The sequence below is a fragment of the Panicum virgatum genome, chromosome 6N (genome assembly GCF_016808335.1).
Source record: "Panicum virgatum strain AP13 chromosome 6N, P.virgatum_v5, whole genome shotgun sequence".
Classification (NCBI taxonomy): domain Eukaryota; kingdom Viridiplantae; phylum Streptophyta; class Magnoliopsida; order Poales; family Poaceae; genus Panicum; species Panicum virgatum.
Window position 1 is genome coordinate 37,604,253 of NC_053150.1, and position 17,959 is coordinate 37,622,211.

Below are 17,959 nucleotides of genomic sequence, written 5' to 3' on the forward strand. Positions count from 1 at the left end.
AACGATTCTACGGAATAAATTAAAAAAACTATTTGTAGGGACGGATGGGGGCCTCACCTGCCCCTACAATCATCTTCAAAGTTAATATAAGAATACCATACCCTATGAAGTGACAAGTAAGTGATTGTGTGGTGTGGTGGTAAGGAAGGAGCGTGCAAGGCATAAAGTAAGTGGTTCGAATCCCAGGTGATGCAAGTATGTATTTTTCATCAAAAAAAATGGTACCTCGACATTACAGGGCGGTGGTGGCTGGTTGCCTGAAATATTTTTTCTTTTTCTATTTTTAATTTTTTTAATTTTTTTGTTTTCAAGATATGGATTTATAGGGGTATGGATTTGTAGGGGTGGGCCATGGCATGGCCCATCTCTAAAAATAATTTTTAGGTTAAAAATGATTTTTAGGGGCGGGTCATGGCATGACCCGCGCCTAAAAATTGATTTCAACCCACCCCTAAAAATCGATTTCTAGGGATGGATCACACCATGACCCGTCCTTAAAAATCATTTTAGGGGCGGGTGTGTTATCCGCCCCTAAAATAGAATTTTTAGCAGTCAAAGCTAAAGACGGGTGTGAAGTCCGCCCCTAAAAATAGATATTTACCCGCCCCTACAACGATCATGTTCATAGCTCAATAATTATTAACTATCTCCCTTTTTCCTCACTGCCCGATCCAAATGTGACCAGAGGTGGTAACGAATCATGTTTGTGATAGTCTCTTCTCAACCAAGTTTGACCCAAATTATTTTTAGTTAAAATTGTATAAGGTTAGAGTTCAGTATTTTTAGTGCCCCGCCCTTAGATTGTCTAGCCGGTCGGTCCAAATGTGACTAGGGCTGGTAATGGATCATGATCATGATCCTGATAGTCTTTTCTCAATCAATTTAGTCCAGATATACTGCAGGGAGATCAAGAAGCTCGAAATCAAGTTTTACGGCCTGGAGTTCCACCACGTCCCCAGAGACGACAACGTGGCGGCCGATGCACTGTCCAAGCTCGGATCTAGGCGATCCATCGTACCACCCGGCGTGTTCGTTCAAGCACTCAACAGCCCTATGGTTAAGATGGAAGAGGAACCTCCCACAAAGCCCGACTTGGTTCCGGCCACGGGGCAAGAGGTCCTAACCCTCTACACCGACTGGCGCTCCCCAATCATTGACTTCATCAAGAACAACAAAAGCTACCCAAAGGGAAAGGAACACGAGAAGCTTGCTCGCCGGTCAAGCAACTACGTCATCATAGGAACCGAGCTGTTCAGGCACTCGGCTTCCTCAGGAACCATGTGCAAATGCATTGCACAGGATGAAGGAGTCCAACTCCTTAGCGATATCCACTCGGGTATCTGCGGCAACCACGCGGGCGCCTCTACCCTCGTGGGGAAAGCCTTTCGATCAGGCTTCTACTGGCCCACGGCTCTGGCCGACGCCCGAAACATCGTCAGGCGATGTCCTGGGTGCCAGTTCTTCTCCAAGCAACAGCACGTCCCGGCTCAGGCCTTACGTACTATACTGCCTTCCTGGCCCTTTGCTTGTTGGGGGCTCGACTCGGTAGGACCCCTAAAGACGACAGTTGGCGGATACAATCACATATTCGTGGCGATCGACAAGTTCACAAAATAGATCGAAGTCAAGCCAGTGACAACCACTACAGCAGCCAAGGCAGCCAAGTTCATTGAGGAGATATCACACTGATTTGGGGTGCATAACCGGATCATCACAGATCTGGGTATCTCATTTACGGGCTCCAAGTTCCGGGACTACTGCCAAGAAAGCTTCATCGACATCTACTATGCCTCCGTGGCGCACCCCAGGTGCATTGGCCAAGTTGAAAGGGCCAACGGCTTGATCCTCCAGGGGCTCAAATCCAGAATTTTTGACCCGATCAAAAAGTACGGTGCAAAGTGGCTCCAAGAACTACCCAGAGTAGTTTGGGGACTCCGCACACAAAGAAGCCGGGCCACCGGCTATTCACCATTCTTCATGGTGCACGGTTCTGAAGCAGTCTTGCCATCGGACATAGCTTTTGGTGCTCCGCGCATCCAGAACTACGACGAGAATGAAGCTGAAACAACTCGATGCACTGACATCGACTCGGCAGAGGAGCACTGCTTGACGGCCTCCATTCAGCACGCGAGATATGAGCAGCAGCTCCGGCGCTATTATGATCGCAACATCCACGAGCGCGACTTCAACGTCGGCGACCTAGTTCTGCGACGAATCCAGTCGACCACCGGCGCTCACAAGTTTTCTTCCCCATGGGAAGGCCCCTTTGTAGTCAGTGGGATAGTGGTTCTAGGAACCTACCACCTACAGAGGCTAGACGGTACAGATGTGGGCAACCCATGGAATATCGAACACCTGCGTTGCTTCTATCCGTAGAAGCGTAGGAAATGCAAATCTATGTACCCATCTACTCATTCAATAAAGTTTGTTATATTTCACATATTGCATTCTGATTACCCTTCGTTCTTTACCGAGTCATTTTCAACACGCTCGGGGGCTGCATCTCGGCCACCCAGCCAACCCCACTCAAAGTCCGACCAGTCGGACAAGAACAATCCGGTTCGTCTTTACTGAACCCAGCCGAGTACGTTCAGGAAACACTCTGTGTCACCCTGACCAAACGTGCACATTGATGATCTGCTCTCAAGCGCTACTCAAAGGGCTCAGATATCGCTTTCCACCTACTCGGCAAATTCAAAAAAGAATTCGGACCGTGGGCATAACATTAACATTAAATAAAATTAAAAGCATTATTTACATTGTTCTTAGTTGGTCCACTCTGACCAACTTCCTTTGCAGCAAAACAAATAAAACAAACTCCTGGAGACCGGCAGTCTACAGCTCGGCGACGATGCGCTCGGCGATCTCCAGGACGGCGGCATGGTTGGCCTCCCATTCTGCGTCAGAGCAATCTTCGGGGATGCCGTCTCCCACCGGGTCCAAATCCTCTTCCGGGAGGTGGGTCTTCACCCCAACGTATGCTGCACTGCATACTTGGCAGCTCCCCTGATGCAGGCCTGTAGCCGGCCGCGGGACGCCTCCAGCCTCTCAGCCAGGCTCTCGGCAGCCGCCACGCCCTCGGGCTCGAAAGCCCCAAGCAGCGCCTCCAACGGCCTGCTCGCCTGGCCTTGCGCCACCTCTTAAATTGTCTAGATTAAATTTTAAGGCCCTTTAGCATACTAAATGTAAAATGCCTGCTAGCTTGCCCGGTTGCTCTTGAGTTTTGGCGGCTGTTGATTCATCTTCACACAATCACGCTGTCACGATTCGCGCTCACAGATTAATCTTTTGTGATATAAAGATCGCTTAAATTTATATCTTCTGCAAATTGATCTAGAAAATATGATGCTGTCAAATGCACTTAATGATTTGGTCATGGTAGCACTTGACATTGAAATGTTGAGAAGATTGATTATGTACCATTGATTATTTTATTTTAAAAAACATGACAAGAACAGAACTGTTCAAGTAAACTCTAAACCCTACACCCTAAGTTTCGTTCTATATATTATATTATATTATATTATATTATATTATATTATATTATATTATATTATATTATATTATATTATATTTCGTTAGTTTTTTAGATTACACAAGTACAACTCGGACACTCACAACACACGCACTCACTCTTATGAACACATGTACGCAAATTTTATATTTATAAGTATCTTCGAGGACTGAACCGGCAAATCCTCGAGATTGATGAAGTCGCTGCATACCTAACTTTAGAATTTTAAATAGATCCCAACTTTATACCGGCACGACGCTGCATAGGGCTGGTAGCATAACTAACACCGTAGGTCCTGTAGGTCCTGCAGCAAACTACACCGTCAATTGCATGCCCACGATCGAGCCCCCTAGTACTAGTAGAAAAGGCAGCTCTACTGTGCGAGCGGAAGGATGCCTCGCAGGTCACACTGTATCAGACTTGAGATCAATCGTCGCTGCCAATGCAGCTCCTATATATGACATGGACAGGCCAACCATGGCATGAGCATGGCTGCATGAGGCTGCTCGCATTGGGTCCGGTAGCTCATCCTATATCGGCTACTGGAGTATACATTTACCGTAAAATCGCCTGCATCGGATACTCTAAAATCATCCGCTACTGTCCCGGACGGTCTCCGGGACTGGATATCCAGCGCGGTACGGCCGAGACGCTAAACCGTCTGTACGCTTCATCCGTCCCGCCCATCCCCAGCCACTGCAACTCCGTACCTCCACCTCGCCACAACTCGGTGCCGCTCTGCCCCGCTGCGCGTTCAGGCGGCCGCTGTGGCATGACGCCGGAGGAGAGCCGCACTAGCCATAGTGTTCCTCCGCTATCGGTACGCGTGGCGCGGGCCCCGTGCTCCCACAGTCTTCGCGCGCCATTCGAGCCGCCAGCCTCGCTCCGGCGCACGCGCGTCGATCCGCCCCGCCCGCGACGCTCCGCCTGTCTGCCCTCGCCCTGCCTATGACGCTCCACCGCCGGCTCGCCCGCTGTAGGCGCGCGGTGGAAGCCAGGTCCGCGGCCGGCGCGGGCAGATGGAGCTGGGACCAGGGCCGCGCCCAGTGTGCCGATGGAGTTAGCAGGGGCCGCGCCCAGCGCGAGCGGAGGGAGCAGGGCCGACGGAGAGGAGGCCGAGAGCAGCTCATCCGCCGCCGGATGGAGGAGGGAGCGGAGGAGAGGGAGAGAGAGCAGAGAGGAGAGGGAGTGGATGGCGAGCAGCTTGTGGCGAGGAGGTGGAGGCAAGTGGAGGGGCGCGGGGAGGAGGGGGCACCGGGGGGTGGGAGGCGAGAGCCAGAGGGAGGTTCGGTGACTGGGGATGGAGGGAGGAAAAAAGAAAAAAAATCTAATATGTGGATCCCAGTAGTTGATATAGAGAAAGATATAGAGTATGGATGTGGCTGCGGAAGAACTGGAGATAGAACAAAGAATCTCGATAACTAGGCAAAAATATTTTTTATGATGGTTTTAGAGTACGACAAGTGCAGACAGGCTCATATCGTGATCCATGCATCATGTCGTATAATATATAATGTGGGTGGCCACGTTGTTAGAGCAAGACTAATAATACAGCCAACAAGCCGGCTGTAAGGATCCTTGCAGCCTTCTCTCAGTCCGTCTGTAAAATAGTCAGTTCTTCACAATTAATACATAGCTCACTTATCTCTCTCACAGATTTTCTTGATTCTTGTGTCCAAATTAATTATAAGCTTACAGTCCGCTTCTCCTCTCTCTCTTTTCCTATCTCCTCCACCTCATCATTTAGTCAGCTTACAGCCAACTATAATACTTGCTCTTATATATAAGGATCCTAGAAAGTGCACACTCGTGAATGATAAACCCTTGAAAGCATCAGACGCCCGGCGTCCGGCGAATCGGGGAGGTGCCTCGACCCAAATACAAGCTAGCTACTGGCTGCTGTATCCACAAGCGATCGATATACACGTGGCGTGCCGTCGACGACGATCGATGAATGTCCGTCCGGTCCCCTCTATGCATCAATGCATGGACGACCATAGCGATCGAGGAAGGCACGCCATGGATCTCCATGAGCAGCTATAGCTAGCTCCTAGCTTCTGACGTGATGGTTGCACAGCGCCCAACCGGGTCCTGGGCTCACACGTGCCCTCCTCCCGGCCTCTTCTTTCGTCGTACAGGAATCATGACATCAGGGACAGATAGATGGAGACCAACACGATGCGATCGATCTGACGTCGGTCGTCCGTACGGGGTGCGTACAATGCATCAAAACGTGGCCACGAAATACATGGCGTGTGACACCGCCACGGCGCCATCGGCCAGCCGAACAGGGTTAGGTTTCACTGATGACGTTCAGCACATATATACGTGGTTTCACTGATGACGTGATCGAGTCTAATGGAGACAGCCAAAGTTTGATGGTGGAAGGTTGAGAGAATGAGAGACCATGCCACACGGTAGTTCCATCATGAATATTTGAGATGCGTCAGACACTATGTGTGCTGGTATTTCTCACTGTAGTTGTAGCAAAGCCGACTACAAATATTTGTGGAAGCCCTCGCCAATTCGTGCTTCTTAAAATGGATCGTTTGCTCGATCATTTGTGCAAGTTCTCCTAATGTTTAGTCTTTTTTATTTGAAGTATTAGATATCCATAGAAAAGTTGCTAGTTCAAGTAGCAACTTGTATAGACATGTCGGTGTCATAAACAAAAGGGAAAAGTCCAGTTCACGCCATCGAACTCCCATGAAAGTCTGATTTTCAACTTTGAACTACAAAACCGCATAACGATGTCGAAATCGGACAAGTTTGGCTCTTAGGTCTTCTCCAACAAAAAAGTCAGCTGTAGCTCATGGCTACAGTATATATCCCGACGACACTGTTCGCTTGTCTGTGGCTGGTGGCTAGTGCTGATTTGTTATGAAAGAAAATTACTGGTAGCTGGTTAGTGAGGAACGAGAGTACTCTATCCTGCCTGTGATGAGTGAATTGTCAACCGTGCGGTGTGATCGTGCGCTTGGTCTTTGGATTGCAGGTACACGGGCGTCGAGTGTCGACGGGGAGCTGCCGTGGAGGTGCTGTGGCCGATGGACCGTGCGGTGGACGGCGGTGAAGGGTAGCGGGGACCGGAGCTCGGACCGGGCGGCAGCTGTGGCGTCCACTCCTGGATCAAGGGTGCAAGCGGCGACGGAAGGCGAGTTTCTTGGTTTGCGCCACAAAACCAAGGAGGCGGGCGGCGGTTGAAGACGCCAAGTCGTGGAGGCACGCGCGTCGGTCTCGGGACTGACGGAGGCGACGGGCGTCGACGGCGTCTAGGGCCTCGCTGCGGGCGAGGAGGTGACGGGTGTCGGGCGGCGTCTAGGGCCGTCAGAAGGCCGAGGCGGGAACGGCGTCTAGGGCCACGGCGTGGAGGCGGGAATCTCCCCGCGCGTGAGGTTTTGACGGTTTTCTCAAAACCGTCCACCTACTTGGGTTTCGCGGACCCTCCAAAACCGCGGACCTGATCTTCATCAAGATGGCGGCATCGCGGAGAACACTTCGTTTCGAAGAAAGAACCTCGGCCGTCGGATGAGATCGTGTACAGTGGGTGCTGCAGGCCAACCATTCTGACCGGCCCCTGGCACCGGTCTGACCGGTCCAGCGTACCGGTCTGATCGGTCCCGCGGGTATAAATACCCCTTCACTTGTGTTAGGTTAATTGCGGCTTTTGTAATCAGTTCGTGAACTCTTCTGTTCTCCAGGTCGCCGCCCCTATGTGTCCCTCCCTCTGTTCTTCTCTTTAGAGTAGATTTGGTTGATGGATTTGAGAGACCTTGTGTGGATTTGATTGGGAAAGGAGGCCCTAACCTCCTCGTGCCCTCTGGGTTTTTTTTTTGAATCAATCACATCTCCTCGTTTTGTGCCTTGTGTGATGGATTTTCGACTTCGTTTTTGACGCACTTGATTGCGAGGAGGCTACGAGTTCTTTGCTGTGATTCCCGTGTTTCTAGCCCCGTTCTAAACCCTCTAGAATCACTAGCTTTTTCGAATTGGAGTTCTTGAGTTTTTGAGAAAACCCCAATCCTTCTTGATTTCTCCTCGAATTCTCAAGATTTGTTGATCTTTAGGACGAGATCTCTTAGGGATATGTTCACGGGGTAGGGGCGAAGCTATCCCCCAAGTTTCATCGATTTTCGTGGTCGTTTGGTTGAGAATCATTATTTGAATCCAAGTTTTCGGGGGTTTTTTGGGTGCCACCGGTCAGACTGGTAGGCAAGACCGGTCAGACCGGTCTGCTAGTTTTTGAACAGCCGCGACCGGTCAGACCGGTCCAGCGCACCGGTCAGACCGGTTCTGGCAGATCAGTTCTGCAGTTTTTTCGATTCGCTTCTGATTTGCTTCGTGGTTTCGCTCGCTTGTTCGAGGTCTTTTGTGTTGGTTTAGTTTTTCAATAGCTACTCCAAACTTTAGTCAGAACGCTTGAGGGCTTTGGTGATTTTAGGACATAGGCCGACGATTCGAATTTCGAAGAAATTTTGATCGGCTCCCATTCACCCCCCCTCTGGTCACCCGCTTCGGTCCCTCAGTTAGTGGCTGGTGGCTGGTGCTAATTTGCTATGAGAGAAACATACTATTAGCTAGTTAGCTGTTAAGCCAAGGGAACAGAGTGTGAGAGGGACAGCAGGAGGCCGTGGACTGGGGGTGAGAGGGAGGGCATCGAGAGCGTGCGAGCTGATCACGCCATTTTCGGCATTGTTATTTTGCCCATTAAAAAACTTATGAGCTGGCATAAGAGTCAGGCGTTGGACACAACCTTATGGTGGTTTCAACTGTGCTTTTGTATTTAAAAAAGTTAAAATAAAATCAAACTAATTCATTTTAAATCAGAAAAATATGAAATATGTATCAATTTTTTCTAAATGTATATCCTATATATTATTGATCTATTTGAAATGTTATTTATTCAAAAAGAATAGGCATCACTACAAGCAAACAAATATTAGGAACATGAAAAAATTGGATCCGAATAATTGAGAAGTAGAGTGTCAAAAATAGATTACATTTTAAGAAAACTTTAATACTACTTTCATATTCTCAATTTTCATTATTTAAAATAAATTACTTATGATTTACCAATTTAAATTTAAATATTCTTAATTTTTATGAAATGAAAAATCGCCTTTGAAACCACGTAAGGTCCAAACTTGTCTAGTTTCGATAATTGGGTGGCCTCAGTTACCCGATTTTATAATTAAAGGTTGAAAAAAGGACATTTATGATAATTTGAGGGTGTAAACTGAACTTTCCCTCAAACAAAAACAGCTTGTATTCTTATCATTACGGTGCCCAACAATGTATCATGATACATGTAAGTTGGGATAGCAGGTTATACACCCATAGATAAAAAAATGATCCAGCCCCTGATTTACATTACGATGCTAATTGCATTACAAATCCAACATGTGGAGCGCACGCTCTCGCTCCTTCATACGCGCCATGGATGCCTTCGAAATTCTGTTCGTGAGCCAACTGACGTATGTACCAACACTGGCATTTTTCCAATGCCCATTCACTGATCAAACCAAATACGCTGACAGTTTCTGTGTAGAACCTCACAGAATTGCCAACTTAACAATATATATGTCAAAACACGATTAGGTCCTAAAATACATGAGCACGCAAGTGAAGTGATGGCAGATTAGTTAGAGGTAGCTGCCCTGCTTCACAAACTTGTCGTCAGCCAAATTGTGAAAGCATGTTGCTAATTGCTATTCAATCATGCCTACTTGCAAGGCCATGGCCCTATATGCTGAAACCTGAGGCCATGAATTGCTGCCCCTGAAAATATCTAGCAGCTTCGTAACCACCAACAGTATGATGCGTGGCTGTTGTTAGTTGACATTGCTGATGCCATAGGGCAGTTAATATTCAGGGCAGTGTTTATCTCTTATCTTCTGAAGTTCTGATTGATCTATATATCTCTGAAAACCAAAGACATCCGACAAGGTCACTCAAGGCCAAGGCTAAGGCTAAGAAACGTCGTCACGGTTTCTGGATACATTTTAAAATGCATTGTCTGATGAGGGCTGACAAGTTCCTAACGCCAGTTGGAGCATTTAAAATCTGAAATATCTGACATTCACTTGTGTCGAGAATACTTCACAACATTATCATTGCATATCCTTTTGGTAGGTCTCTGATGATGATTAAACTTCAGCAGAGAAAATGTGTCTTCAAAATAAATCATGGTAACTAGCGTAAGCAATAAGAAACAAAAATCATCGATTAATCCTCGGATTCCATATCTTCATCAGAGGAGAAGAACAGGAAATTTACATGAATTTTTGCCTGCAGATACAAAAAAAGGCCAAAACAAGAGGCTTTCATCTTCAGGTAAATCATCGAGGGCCTATTTTTGAAAAAGGATTCAAGAAAACAAGGCCTTGTTGTGAACACTCTCTAAAATTTACAGCATCTACCCGCAAAAAAAAAAAATTACAGCATCTCGTTTGTTAATTGTTTCAGAGGACAGAAGCCTGCAGCTTAGTTAACCATGCTTGCTTTCCACCACCTCACACACAGCGTAGAATTCGGCCCTCACCGGCCGGTGATCGGAGAGCCGGTAGCCACCGCACCGCTCGTACCGAATCTGCCTCATCCCCTTGCCTCGCCAAAGGATCCGGTCGCACCTGCAAAAACAATTGGTAGAAGCAAACAGCGTCAGAACGAAACCATATCTCACCAGCAAGATCATCGATTCAGTTGGGCGTGTCAGAGTCAGATCGACCATGCCGGCGCGCGGTGCTGCTTGTCGCGGGCGGCAGCGCCGCCGTCGGCGCACCAGCAGAACTGGTCGGAGTTGCGGTGGTACTTGTAGGTCGGGGCGAAGGTGACGTGGCCCTCGCGCCAGCCGTCGAACTGCCGGCCCCCGGAGAGCTCGAGTAGCAGCTCGTCATTCTCCAGCAGCATGCTCCATTTCCTGGCCCTTACCAGCTGCCGCGCCTCGGCGTCGTCCATGGCGATCCGGTAGTTGAGGTCGCCGAGCAACACCACTCGACTGCGAGAAAGAACACACGACACGAGAACAAAGAGAGGCAAGGCAAGGATTCAATCAGGGAGCTGCCGTCTGTAGCTGCCACTAGGAGGTTCGCTCAGGCGACCTACTCATGGTCAAGAATCTTCTTGGGCAGCTCCTCCGGTGCCGGTGCCCGCCGCGCGCCGGCGGAGTTGAGGAAGCTCGTCCTCGAGAGGATGCCCGCCGCGTTGGCGTTCCGGCGTAGCGCGTCGCCGTCCTCGCCGCCGGAGGCCAGGTGGCAGCAGACGAAGCAGAAGCTCGTGTCGTGCAGCAAGAACCGGACGGACACCGCGCCCTGCGTAGGTAGAAGCGCACGCACGCACGCCGTCATGCCAGTTCTTGCTCTCGTGTACCGTGCGCGCGTGGCGACTCCGCCCGCCGCCTACCTTGTTGCCGAGCCAGCCGAGGACGCCGGCGCCGACGGCGGAGACGCCGGGGTGGCGGAAGTGCCGGCGGAGGCCGCTCCTTGCCCAGACGGAGACGAAGATGCCGACCATCTGCTTGCTCACGACGCACCTGAACACGCCCTGTCCGTGATCCATGGCCGCTCCTTGCGCCGCGTCTTCTCCATCCTGCACGCTCCTCCCGCCGTTCAGTGCGTCCCCGATCAGCCGCTGCCACTTCATGGCTGCCGATCTCTGCTTGGGGCCGAGCACGCTCCTCGCATTCAGTGGCACCATCTCCTGGAACCTGCACCGTGTAAATCAGCGTCACAAATCTTTCTTCACTGCAGCATCTTGACGACGACACTGCTGATACATCATGATGGATCGGCAGGATCACCAATAGCGAACTACCCGAGAACGTAGATGTCGTCGTAGGAGCCGGCCTTGGTGTCCAGCCAATCCTCCAGGTCAAGATCATCCGGCGGCGCCTCGCCGCCGACGTTCCACGTGCCGGCGAACACCCTGCATCAACCGGTCGTGGTAAGATTTCGTATACCATCGCAATTGAATTGACAAGCAAGCTCGATTCATGGAAAAGTGCTGTGCAATGGCCGCCCACACCTGTAGTTGACGGTCTCGCTGTGCCCCTCTTGCATGCTGCTCTTCTCCAAGCCTGCGAACTCGGACTCGGAGACGAGTCGATGAGTAGTACTTCACGTCACTGGGACAAGTCAGCACGTACAGGTTGGTGGCTCTTTCAGTGGGGAGTAGCAGGGAGCCTTGAGGGATTAATGGGAGGGCCTGAGGTTGCAGGGAAGGTTCAGGTATGCAGAAGTAGTCTTGCGTAGAAGATATATAGGTGCGGCAAGTTAGAGCTGGGACAGGGAGAGATCAGGCAAATAAGAATGGGCAGTGGGGCACTAGATTATTAGATAGGATTGTGGCAAGAGCAGGAGGTGCATGTTGAGTATCCACACATTTGGTAAGGAGCTGTCGAAGTCTCCGTGCCAGCAGGTTTTGTTAAGGAACCAAGACCTAACAAAATCTGAAGTTTTTCATTTCCCATAAAAGAATTAACTCTTTTATTACAGGGTCATAATCTCACACGATAGATTTTGGTCGACTAGCGGACTAGGTGTGCAAAAACTTGTCAAATGTGTTTAGATATCACTACCGGAAACCCGACGTTTGCCGCGTGCCGAAGGCTTTGCCGAGTGCAAGATATCGAGCACTCGGCAAAGTTACACTTTGCCGAGTGCCTACCAAAAGGCACTTGGCAAAAAGTCGACACTCGGCAAAGTTTGGCTTTGCTGAGTGCTTGATTACAGACAATCGGCAAACCCACCTTTGCCGAGTGCCACGCGGGCAGCACTCGGCACACAGCCTCACGTGTGCACCGCACACGCCCGCCGAGCCCGTTACCCGTCACGGCCGTTATTGTTTGCGGAGTGCCCGCAAGGGGACACTCGGCAAAGACTATCACGTGCGCCGCACGCGACCGTTACCCCGTTGCCACGAACGTTACACCGTTGCGAAGACCGTTACCGTTATCATTTGTCGAGTGCCAGGTTGGGGCACTTGGCAAAGATTTGTTATTACCGAGTGCAATTATCGTGGCACTCGGCATTCAAACTCTTTGCCGAGTGTCCTCTTTAGCTCTCGGCGAAATAACAAAAAAATTTCTCCAACACAGTCCAAACTTTTTTCTTAGCTACTATACTATACAAAACACTGCATATTAGAATTTCGTACATTTTTTGTTATGTTTACTATATTTAGTTAATTTATTTGATTAAAAGGATATTTTGGGGATAATACAATTTTGAACTGCAAAATATAGTATAAATGAACTATAATGAATGGAAAAATGATTTTTATGTTATTTAGTCTAATTTGAGACATTTTCAAACAATTGAATGGGAAAGTTAAACATCTTTATCCTAAAATGGGACAAAGTGCGCTATGGACAAATTGGTTTTTAATTTATAAAATCAAAAGTAATCAGAAATTCTTGAAATTTGTCATGACATCATGGCTTCATGCAGGGTATCTATGGTAAAAATTTGAAATGGTTTTGGAAAAGTTGTCATGTATGTAGTTTACGAAACGAGGCATCTCCAAAGAAGTTTCAGAGAACTCAGAAGGATTCTTTGAGATTTTGAGTCAGAGTGATGTTCGAGTTGGAGTTTTACTTGCAATTTTTTTTTGTAGTCATAAGATATGAAGAATTGTGTAATGTTAAATTTTGGCGATTTTTTGAATTCACTTGACATTTTTTATTTTTTTTTCCGAACTAGAGTATTTAAATTGAATTTGAACTAAAAGTGCATGAAATAATGAATTTTTTTGTTGTAGCATGCTAATTTTTTTGTTTATGCAATATACTACATAAATTGGTTCATGTTAAATTTCGGTTATTTTTCAAATTTGTTTTGTAATTTTTATTTTTTTTGAAATGTAAAGAATTAGTTCATATAAATTGAAATATATCTAATAATAGTGATTGAAATAATGGAAAAAAGTTTCGGTAAAGCAAGAGTAAGAATTGTTGTGTGAAATGGGCAATGAAATTTTCCATTATTTGAAGAAATTTGTGAAATTTTAAATTGTATTCAAATAAATTTCTGAAAACAAATTCAGAAAGGCCACTTTGCCGAGTGTCCTGTCAGGGCACTCGGCTAAAGTTTAGTATGCCGAGTGTCCGGTCAGGGCACTCGGCAAAATCTGACTTTGCCGAGTGCCCAGATCTGGCACTCGGCGAACTTTCTCTTTGCCGAGTGCCAGATCGGGGCACTCGGCAAAGTCAGCGACACTTAGTCGTGGCGCCCGCACACGCGCTCTCACACACACACACAATAGATGCACGGCCGCCGCACCCCGCCCCCGCCGCCGGAGGATGAGGACCTCGGCCCGGCCCCGGCGCCCCGCCCGGCCCTCGGCGCGCCGCGCCCCCGGAGCGCCGCTGTCGCTAAGCCAGAGGAGGAGGAGCTCGGCCCAGCCCCCGGCGCCCCAGTGCCCGCCCCCGGCGCGAGCCGCCCCCGAGCGCCCAGGTGCCCGTTCCCGGCACGAACCGCCCCCGAGCGCCACCGCCTCGAGGCCGCTGGAGGAGGAGGAGCTCGGCCCGGGCCCCGCGCGCCCCTCCCCGCCCCCGAAGCGCCGCGCGTCGCCCCCGGCGCGCGACCCGCCCCGGTAGCGCCCTGGTGCCCGTCCCCGGCGCGCGTCCCCACCCCCGGAGCGACCGGTCCCCGACCCTACCCCCGGTGCGCCGCGACCCCGCCCCGGTGCGACCGTTCCCTCCCCCGGTGCCGCCCGTGACGTGTTCGGCGAGAAGTCGGAACCGCGAGTCCACTCCACGCCGGTCACAACTACACCGCCGACCCTCGGTAAGCAATGCAACCGCCCCCGTTATTGATAATGTTCGTAGATTATGGAACCGCAACCTAGTTAGGCGTCTCCCGTTCGGAAGAAATACAATTGAGATATGCGGATCTTTGCATATCTATAATTGTATCTATTTCGAATTGTCCACGTTATTTGGACAGCCCGAGGATGCGTAAATACGTTTAGTTTTCATGGTCCACTCCTATCCGAGACAGAGTCTCGGCATCACCTCCCCGTTGTTCTCCGGATACACAATCTCCCTTTCGGGACGTGTATCTGGATAACAGCGGGGAGGTGCTGCCAAAATTTTGTCTCGGATGGTAGTGGACCATGAAAACTGACCGTATGTATGCATCCTCGGGTGGGATTAGGACCTACCTTCACCTATTAGAATGTAGGGACAACACGTAGTTGCATTTGACTTTTATTATCACTCCGGTCTAGAGGATGGATGACCGTCATTGGATGTACACGGGCCGTCCAAGTCAGGCTACCATGACCGATGAATGGATTTGAAAGACCAATGGTTTTTAGGAAGCCACGTGGAGTCAGGCTGAAGGATCGAGTTTCTTGTGGTGTCCGTGCAATAGATGTGGAAATAAGAAATGGAAAACGAAGAAGGTTATGGGCCAACATCTTTGCAAGTATGGATTTACGCCGTACTATACCCAATGGATCTTTCATGGTGAAGGCCACCGTATGAGGGACGAGGTCGTGAGGCAACGCATCGATGATTGTGATGCTGATGGTGGGGTTGGAGACATGTTACATGACTATCATGAAGCACATTTCGGTGAAGGACCGCAGGAGGAGGAGCCAGAGGCATCCGCAAAGGCGTATTTCGAGATGTTGGAGGCTGCACAGAAACCACTTCACGGTCATACAAAGGTTTCACAGCTGGATGGCATCGGACGGCTAATGGCCTTGAAGTCTCAGTTTAGCCTAAGCCGAGACGCCTTCGACAGTCTATTGACCGTGTTTGGAAGCATGCTTCCAGAAAATCACATTCTGCCAAAGTCAATGTATCAGGCACAGAAAATTCTCGGTGCACTTAAGATGCCATATGAGCAGATACATTCTTGTCCAAATGGGTGTATCTTATTTAGGAAGGAGCATGAGAAAGATGCTTACTATCCAAAATGTAAAGCCTCTAGGTTCCTCGAAGTGGACTCTGGTGATGGTCAGCCTAAGAAGCAGCTCACGATTCCCGTGAAAATCCTACGCTACCTTCCTTTCATTCCGAGGATCCAACGACTATTCATGACTGAGGAATCCGCGCAACAGATGACCTAGCACAAGAAAGGTGTTCGATACAACCCTGACAAGATGGTGCATCCATCCGATGGTGAGTCATGGAAGAATTTTGATTGGATTCATCGTGACAAGGCTAATGAAGCTTGTAATGTACGTATTGCGCTTGCAACAGATGGGTTCAATCCTTATGGGATGGTGGCCGCCTCGTACTCATGCTGGCCTGTGTTTGTTATCCCTCTGAATCTCCCTCCAGGGGTCCTATTTCAACGACAGTCCATATTCGTGTCGTTGATTATTCCAGAGCACCCGGGGAATAAAATGAGTGTTTACATGGAGCCTCTGATTGATGATTTGGTCAAGGCATGGGACGAAGGGATGTGGACCTATGATCGAGCAACAAAGACAAATTTTAGAATATATGTTTGGTACCAATTCTCCCTGCGTGACTTACCCGCGTATGGCATATTCTGCGGATGGTGTACTCACGGGAAGTTCCCTTGTCCAACATGCAAGGCAGCTCTGCAGTTCATCTGGTTGAGGAAGGGGGGGGGGGGGGGTAAGTATTCGTCGTTTGACAAACATCGACAATTCCTCCCCGCTGACCATCCTTTTAGACAAGACGTTAAGAGCTTCACGAAAGGTGTAAAAGTTACAGAAATTGCACCGCCGATCATGACGGGTGATGCGATTCATGCTCAGATAGACGCTCTCTGAGTCAACGATGGCGGTGGTTTTGTTGGGTACGGTGAGGAACATGCTTGGACTTAGAAGTCTGGGCTGTGGAGGCTCCCTTATATTGATGATATTCTGCTTCCACACAACATTGATGTGATGCATACTGAAAAGAATTGGGGGAGGCACTTTTTGGAACAGTCATGGACATTTCTGATAAGACGAAGGACAACATAAAGGCAAGAGAGGATCTGGCAATGTTGTGCGATAGACCAAGATACGAAATGAGGACTCCTGGACCCGGGAGGAAATGGAAGAAGACACAGGCCGACTTCGCCCTCACGAGGGCCCAGAAGAAAGAAGCACTAGAGTGGATCCAAAAGTTACAATTTCCCGATGGATATGCAGCGAATCTTAGGAGGGGTATGAACTTGACTACTATGCGAATCAACGGGCTAAAGAGTCATGACTACCATATATGGATTGAGCGGCTTCTTCCGGTGATGGTTTGAGGCTACTTACCTAATAATGTATGGCTCGTGCTACCAGAGTTGAGCAATTTTTTCCATCAGCTTTGTGCTAAGGAGTTATCTCGGGCTGTTATTGCGGACATGGAAAAAATGGCTCCCGTGTTGCTCTGTAAGTTGGAGAAGATCTTTCCACCAGCCTTCTTCAATCCAATGCAGCATTTGCTTCTGCATCTGCCTTATGAGGCAAGAATGGGAGGGCCTGTGCAGTTCCGTTGGTACTATCCAGTTGAAAGATGCCAGAAGGTTCTTCGAACGAAATGTAAGAATAAATGCAAAATTGAGGCTTTGATTGCTGAGGCATATATTTTGGAGGAGGTGTCAAACTTCACGACTAAATACTATGGTGAGAAGCTTCCCAGCGTGCATAATCCACCTCCTCGTTACAATGCTGGCGATAATGAATCGAGTCTCAGCATTTTCCGAGGGCAACTTGGAAGTGCAAGTGATGCGAGGTACAAGACCCTGAACCATGAAGAGTGGTGCCGTATCATACTTTATTTGCTGACCAACCTTTCTGAGGTGGAGCCGTACATAGGGTAAGTTCTCATTTTAACGTGTTCACGATGTTCCATGATTCAACATCTCATTTAACATCTTCTTGCATTTGCACTAAGCAGCATCCAACCCCTTGATCATATTTCACACAGGCAATTTCTTCGTCAATTCTGGCGTCGCTCAAGGTCTCCGACCCAGAACGAATCGGAGTCTCTTCTTAAAAATGGCGTCAGAAATTCTCAGCCCGATTTCATTTATTGGTTGCAACAAAAGGTAAACTCCGATTCACAGGATCTTTGCTGTAGCTATAGGTTCAAATCATTTAACGTTTCGAACAATATGACGAACTTTGTCCCTTTCGCTTTCAGGGGCAAACCGATTCGTCCATGAGTGCCGAGTTGAGACAAGTGGCTGATGGATTTAGCTATAGGGTTAAGTCATTTAATGTTTATGATGTGAATGGATATCGCTTTCACACAACAGGATACGAGCAAAGTCGGCCCAATCGAAAAACCACTAATACTGGAGTCTTTACGCCAGGCCAAGATGGGGTCGAGTATTATGAAAGACTTGAAGAAATATACGAACTCAAGTTTCAAGGTTCCGTACCACTGACTCCCGTTATTTTCAAATGCCATTGGTTTGATCCTACATTAACCAGGCGGACCCCAAATGTTGGCCTAGTCGAAATTCGTCAGGATTCAAAGTTACC

General features: G+C 48.8%; 2 protein-coding genes across 3 annotated transcripts; one reads left to right on the forward strand and one right to left on the reverse strand.

Annotated features, from left to right (window-relative positions):
- Positions 1-9,712: 9,712 nt before the first annotated feature.
- Positions 9,713-11,805, reverse strand: LOC120679918 (type IV inositol polyphosphate 5-phosphatase 9-like). Of its 2 annotated transcripts, none has more exons than XM_039961582.1 (6): positions 11,537-11,805; positions 11,327-11,437; positions 10,916-11,212; positions 10,619-10,824; positions 10,242-10,511; positions 9,713-10,143 (listed from the first exon to the last, which is right to left on the reverse strand). In XM_039961582.1, exons 3-6 carry the CDS (start codon positions 11,207-11,209, stop codon positions 10,002-10,004), a joined length of 912 nt encoding a protein of 303 aa, XP_039817516.1. In that variant the 5' UTR covers positions 11,210-11,212; positions 11,327-11,437; positions 11,537-11,805; the 3' UTR covers positions 9,713-10,001. The 2 variants fall into 2 exon arrangements, with proteins under 2 accessions (XP_039817516.1, XP_039817515.1); XM_039961581.1 differs by having other exon boundaries at positions 10,916-11,219; positions 11,537-11,799.
- Positions 11,806-13,774: 1,969 nt separating this feature from the next.
- Positions 13,775-14,230, forward strand: LOC120678133 (translation initiation factor IF-2-like). The gene has a single exon (XM_039959287.1). It carries the CDS (start codon positions 13,775-13,777, stop codon positions 14,228-14,230), a length of 456 nt encoding a protein of 151 aa, XP_039815221.1.
- The last annotated feature ends 3,729 nt before the right edge of the window (positions 14,231-17,959 follow it).

Excerpts from the sequence above, each read along its gene's own strand:
- LOC120679918 (XM_039961581.1), bottom strand. The coding sequence starts at position 11,571 with ATGCAAGAGGGGCACAGCGAGACCGTCAACTACAG. Across the intron at positions 11,220-11,326 it reads GACGACATCTACGTTCTCGG|GTTCCAGGAGATGGTGCCAC; the intron begins GTAGTTCGCTAT and ends TACACGGTGCAG. Across the intron at positions 10,825-10,915 it reads TCGGCTGGCTCGGCAACAAG|GGCGCGGTGTCCGTCCGGTT; the intron begins GTAGGCGGCGGG and ends CTACCTACGCAG.
- LOC120678133 (XM_039959287.1), top strand. The coding sequence starts at position 13,775 with ATGCACGGCCGCCGCACCCCGCCCCCGCCGCCGGAGGATGAGGACCTC.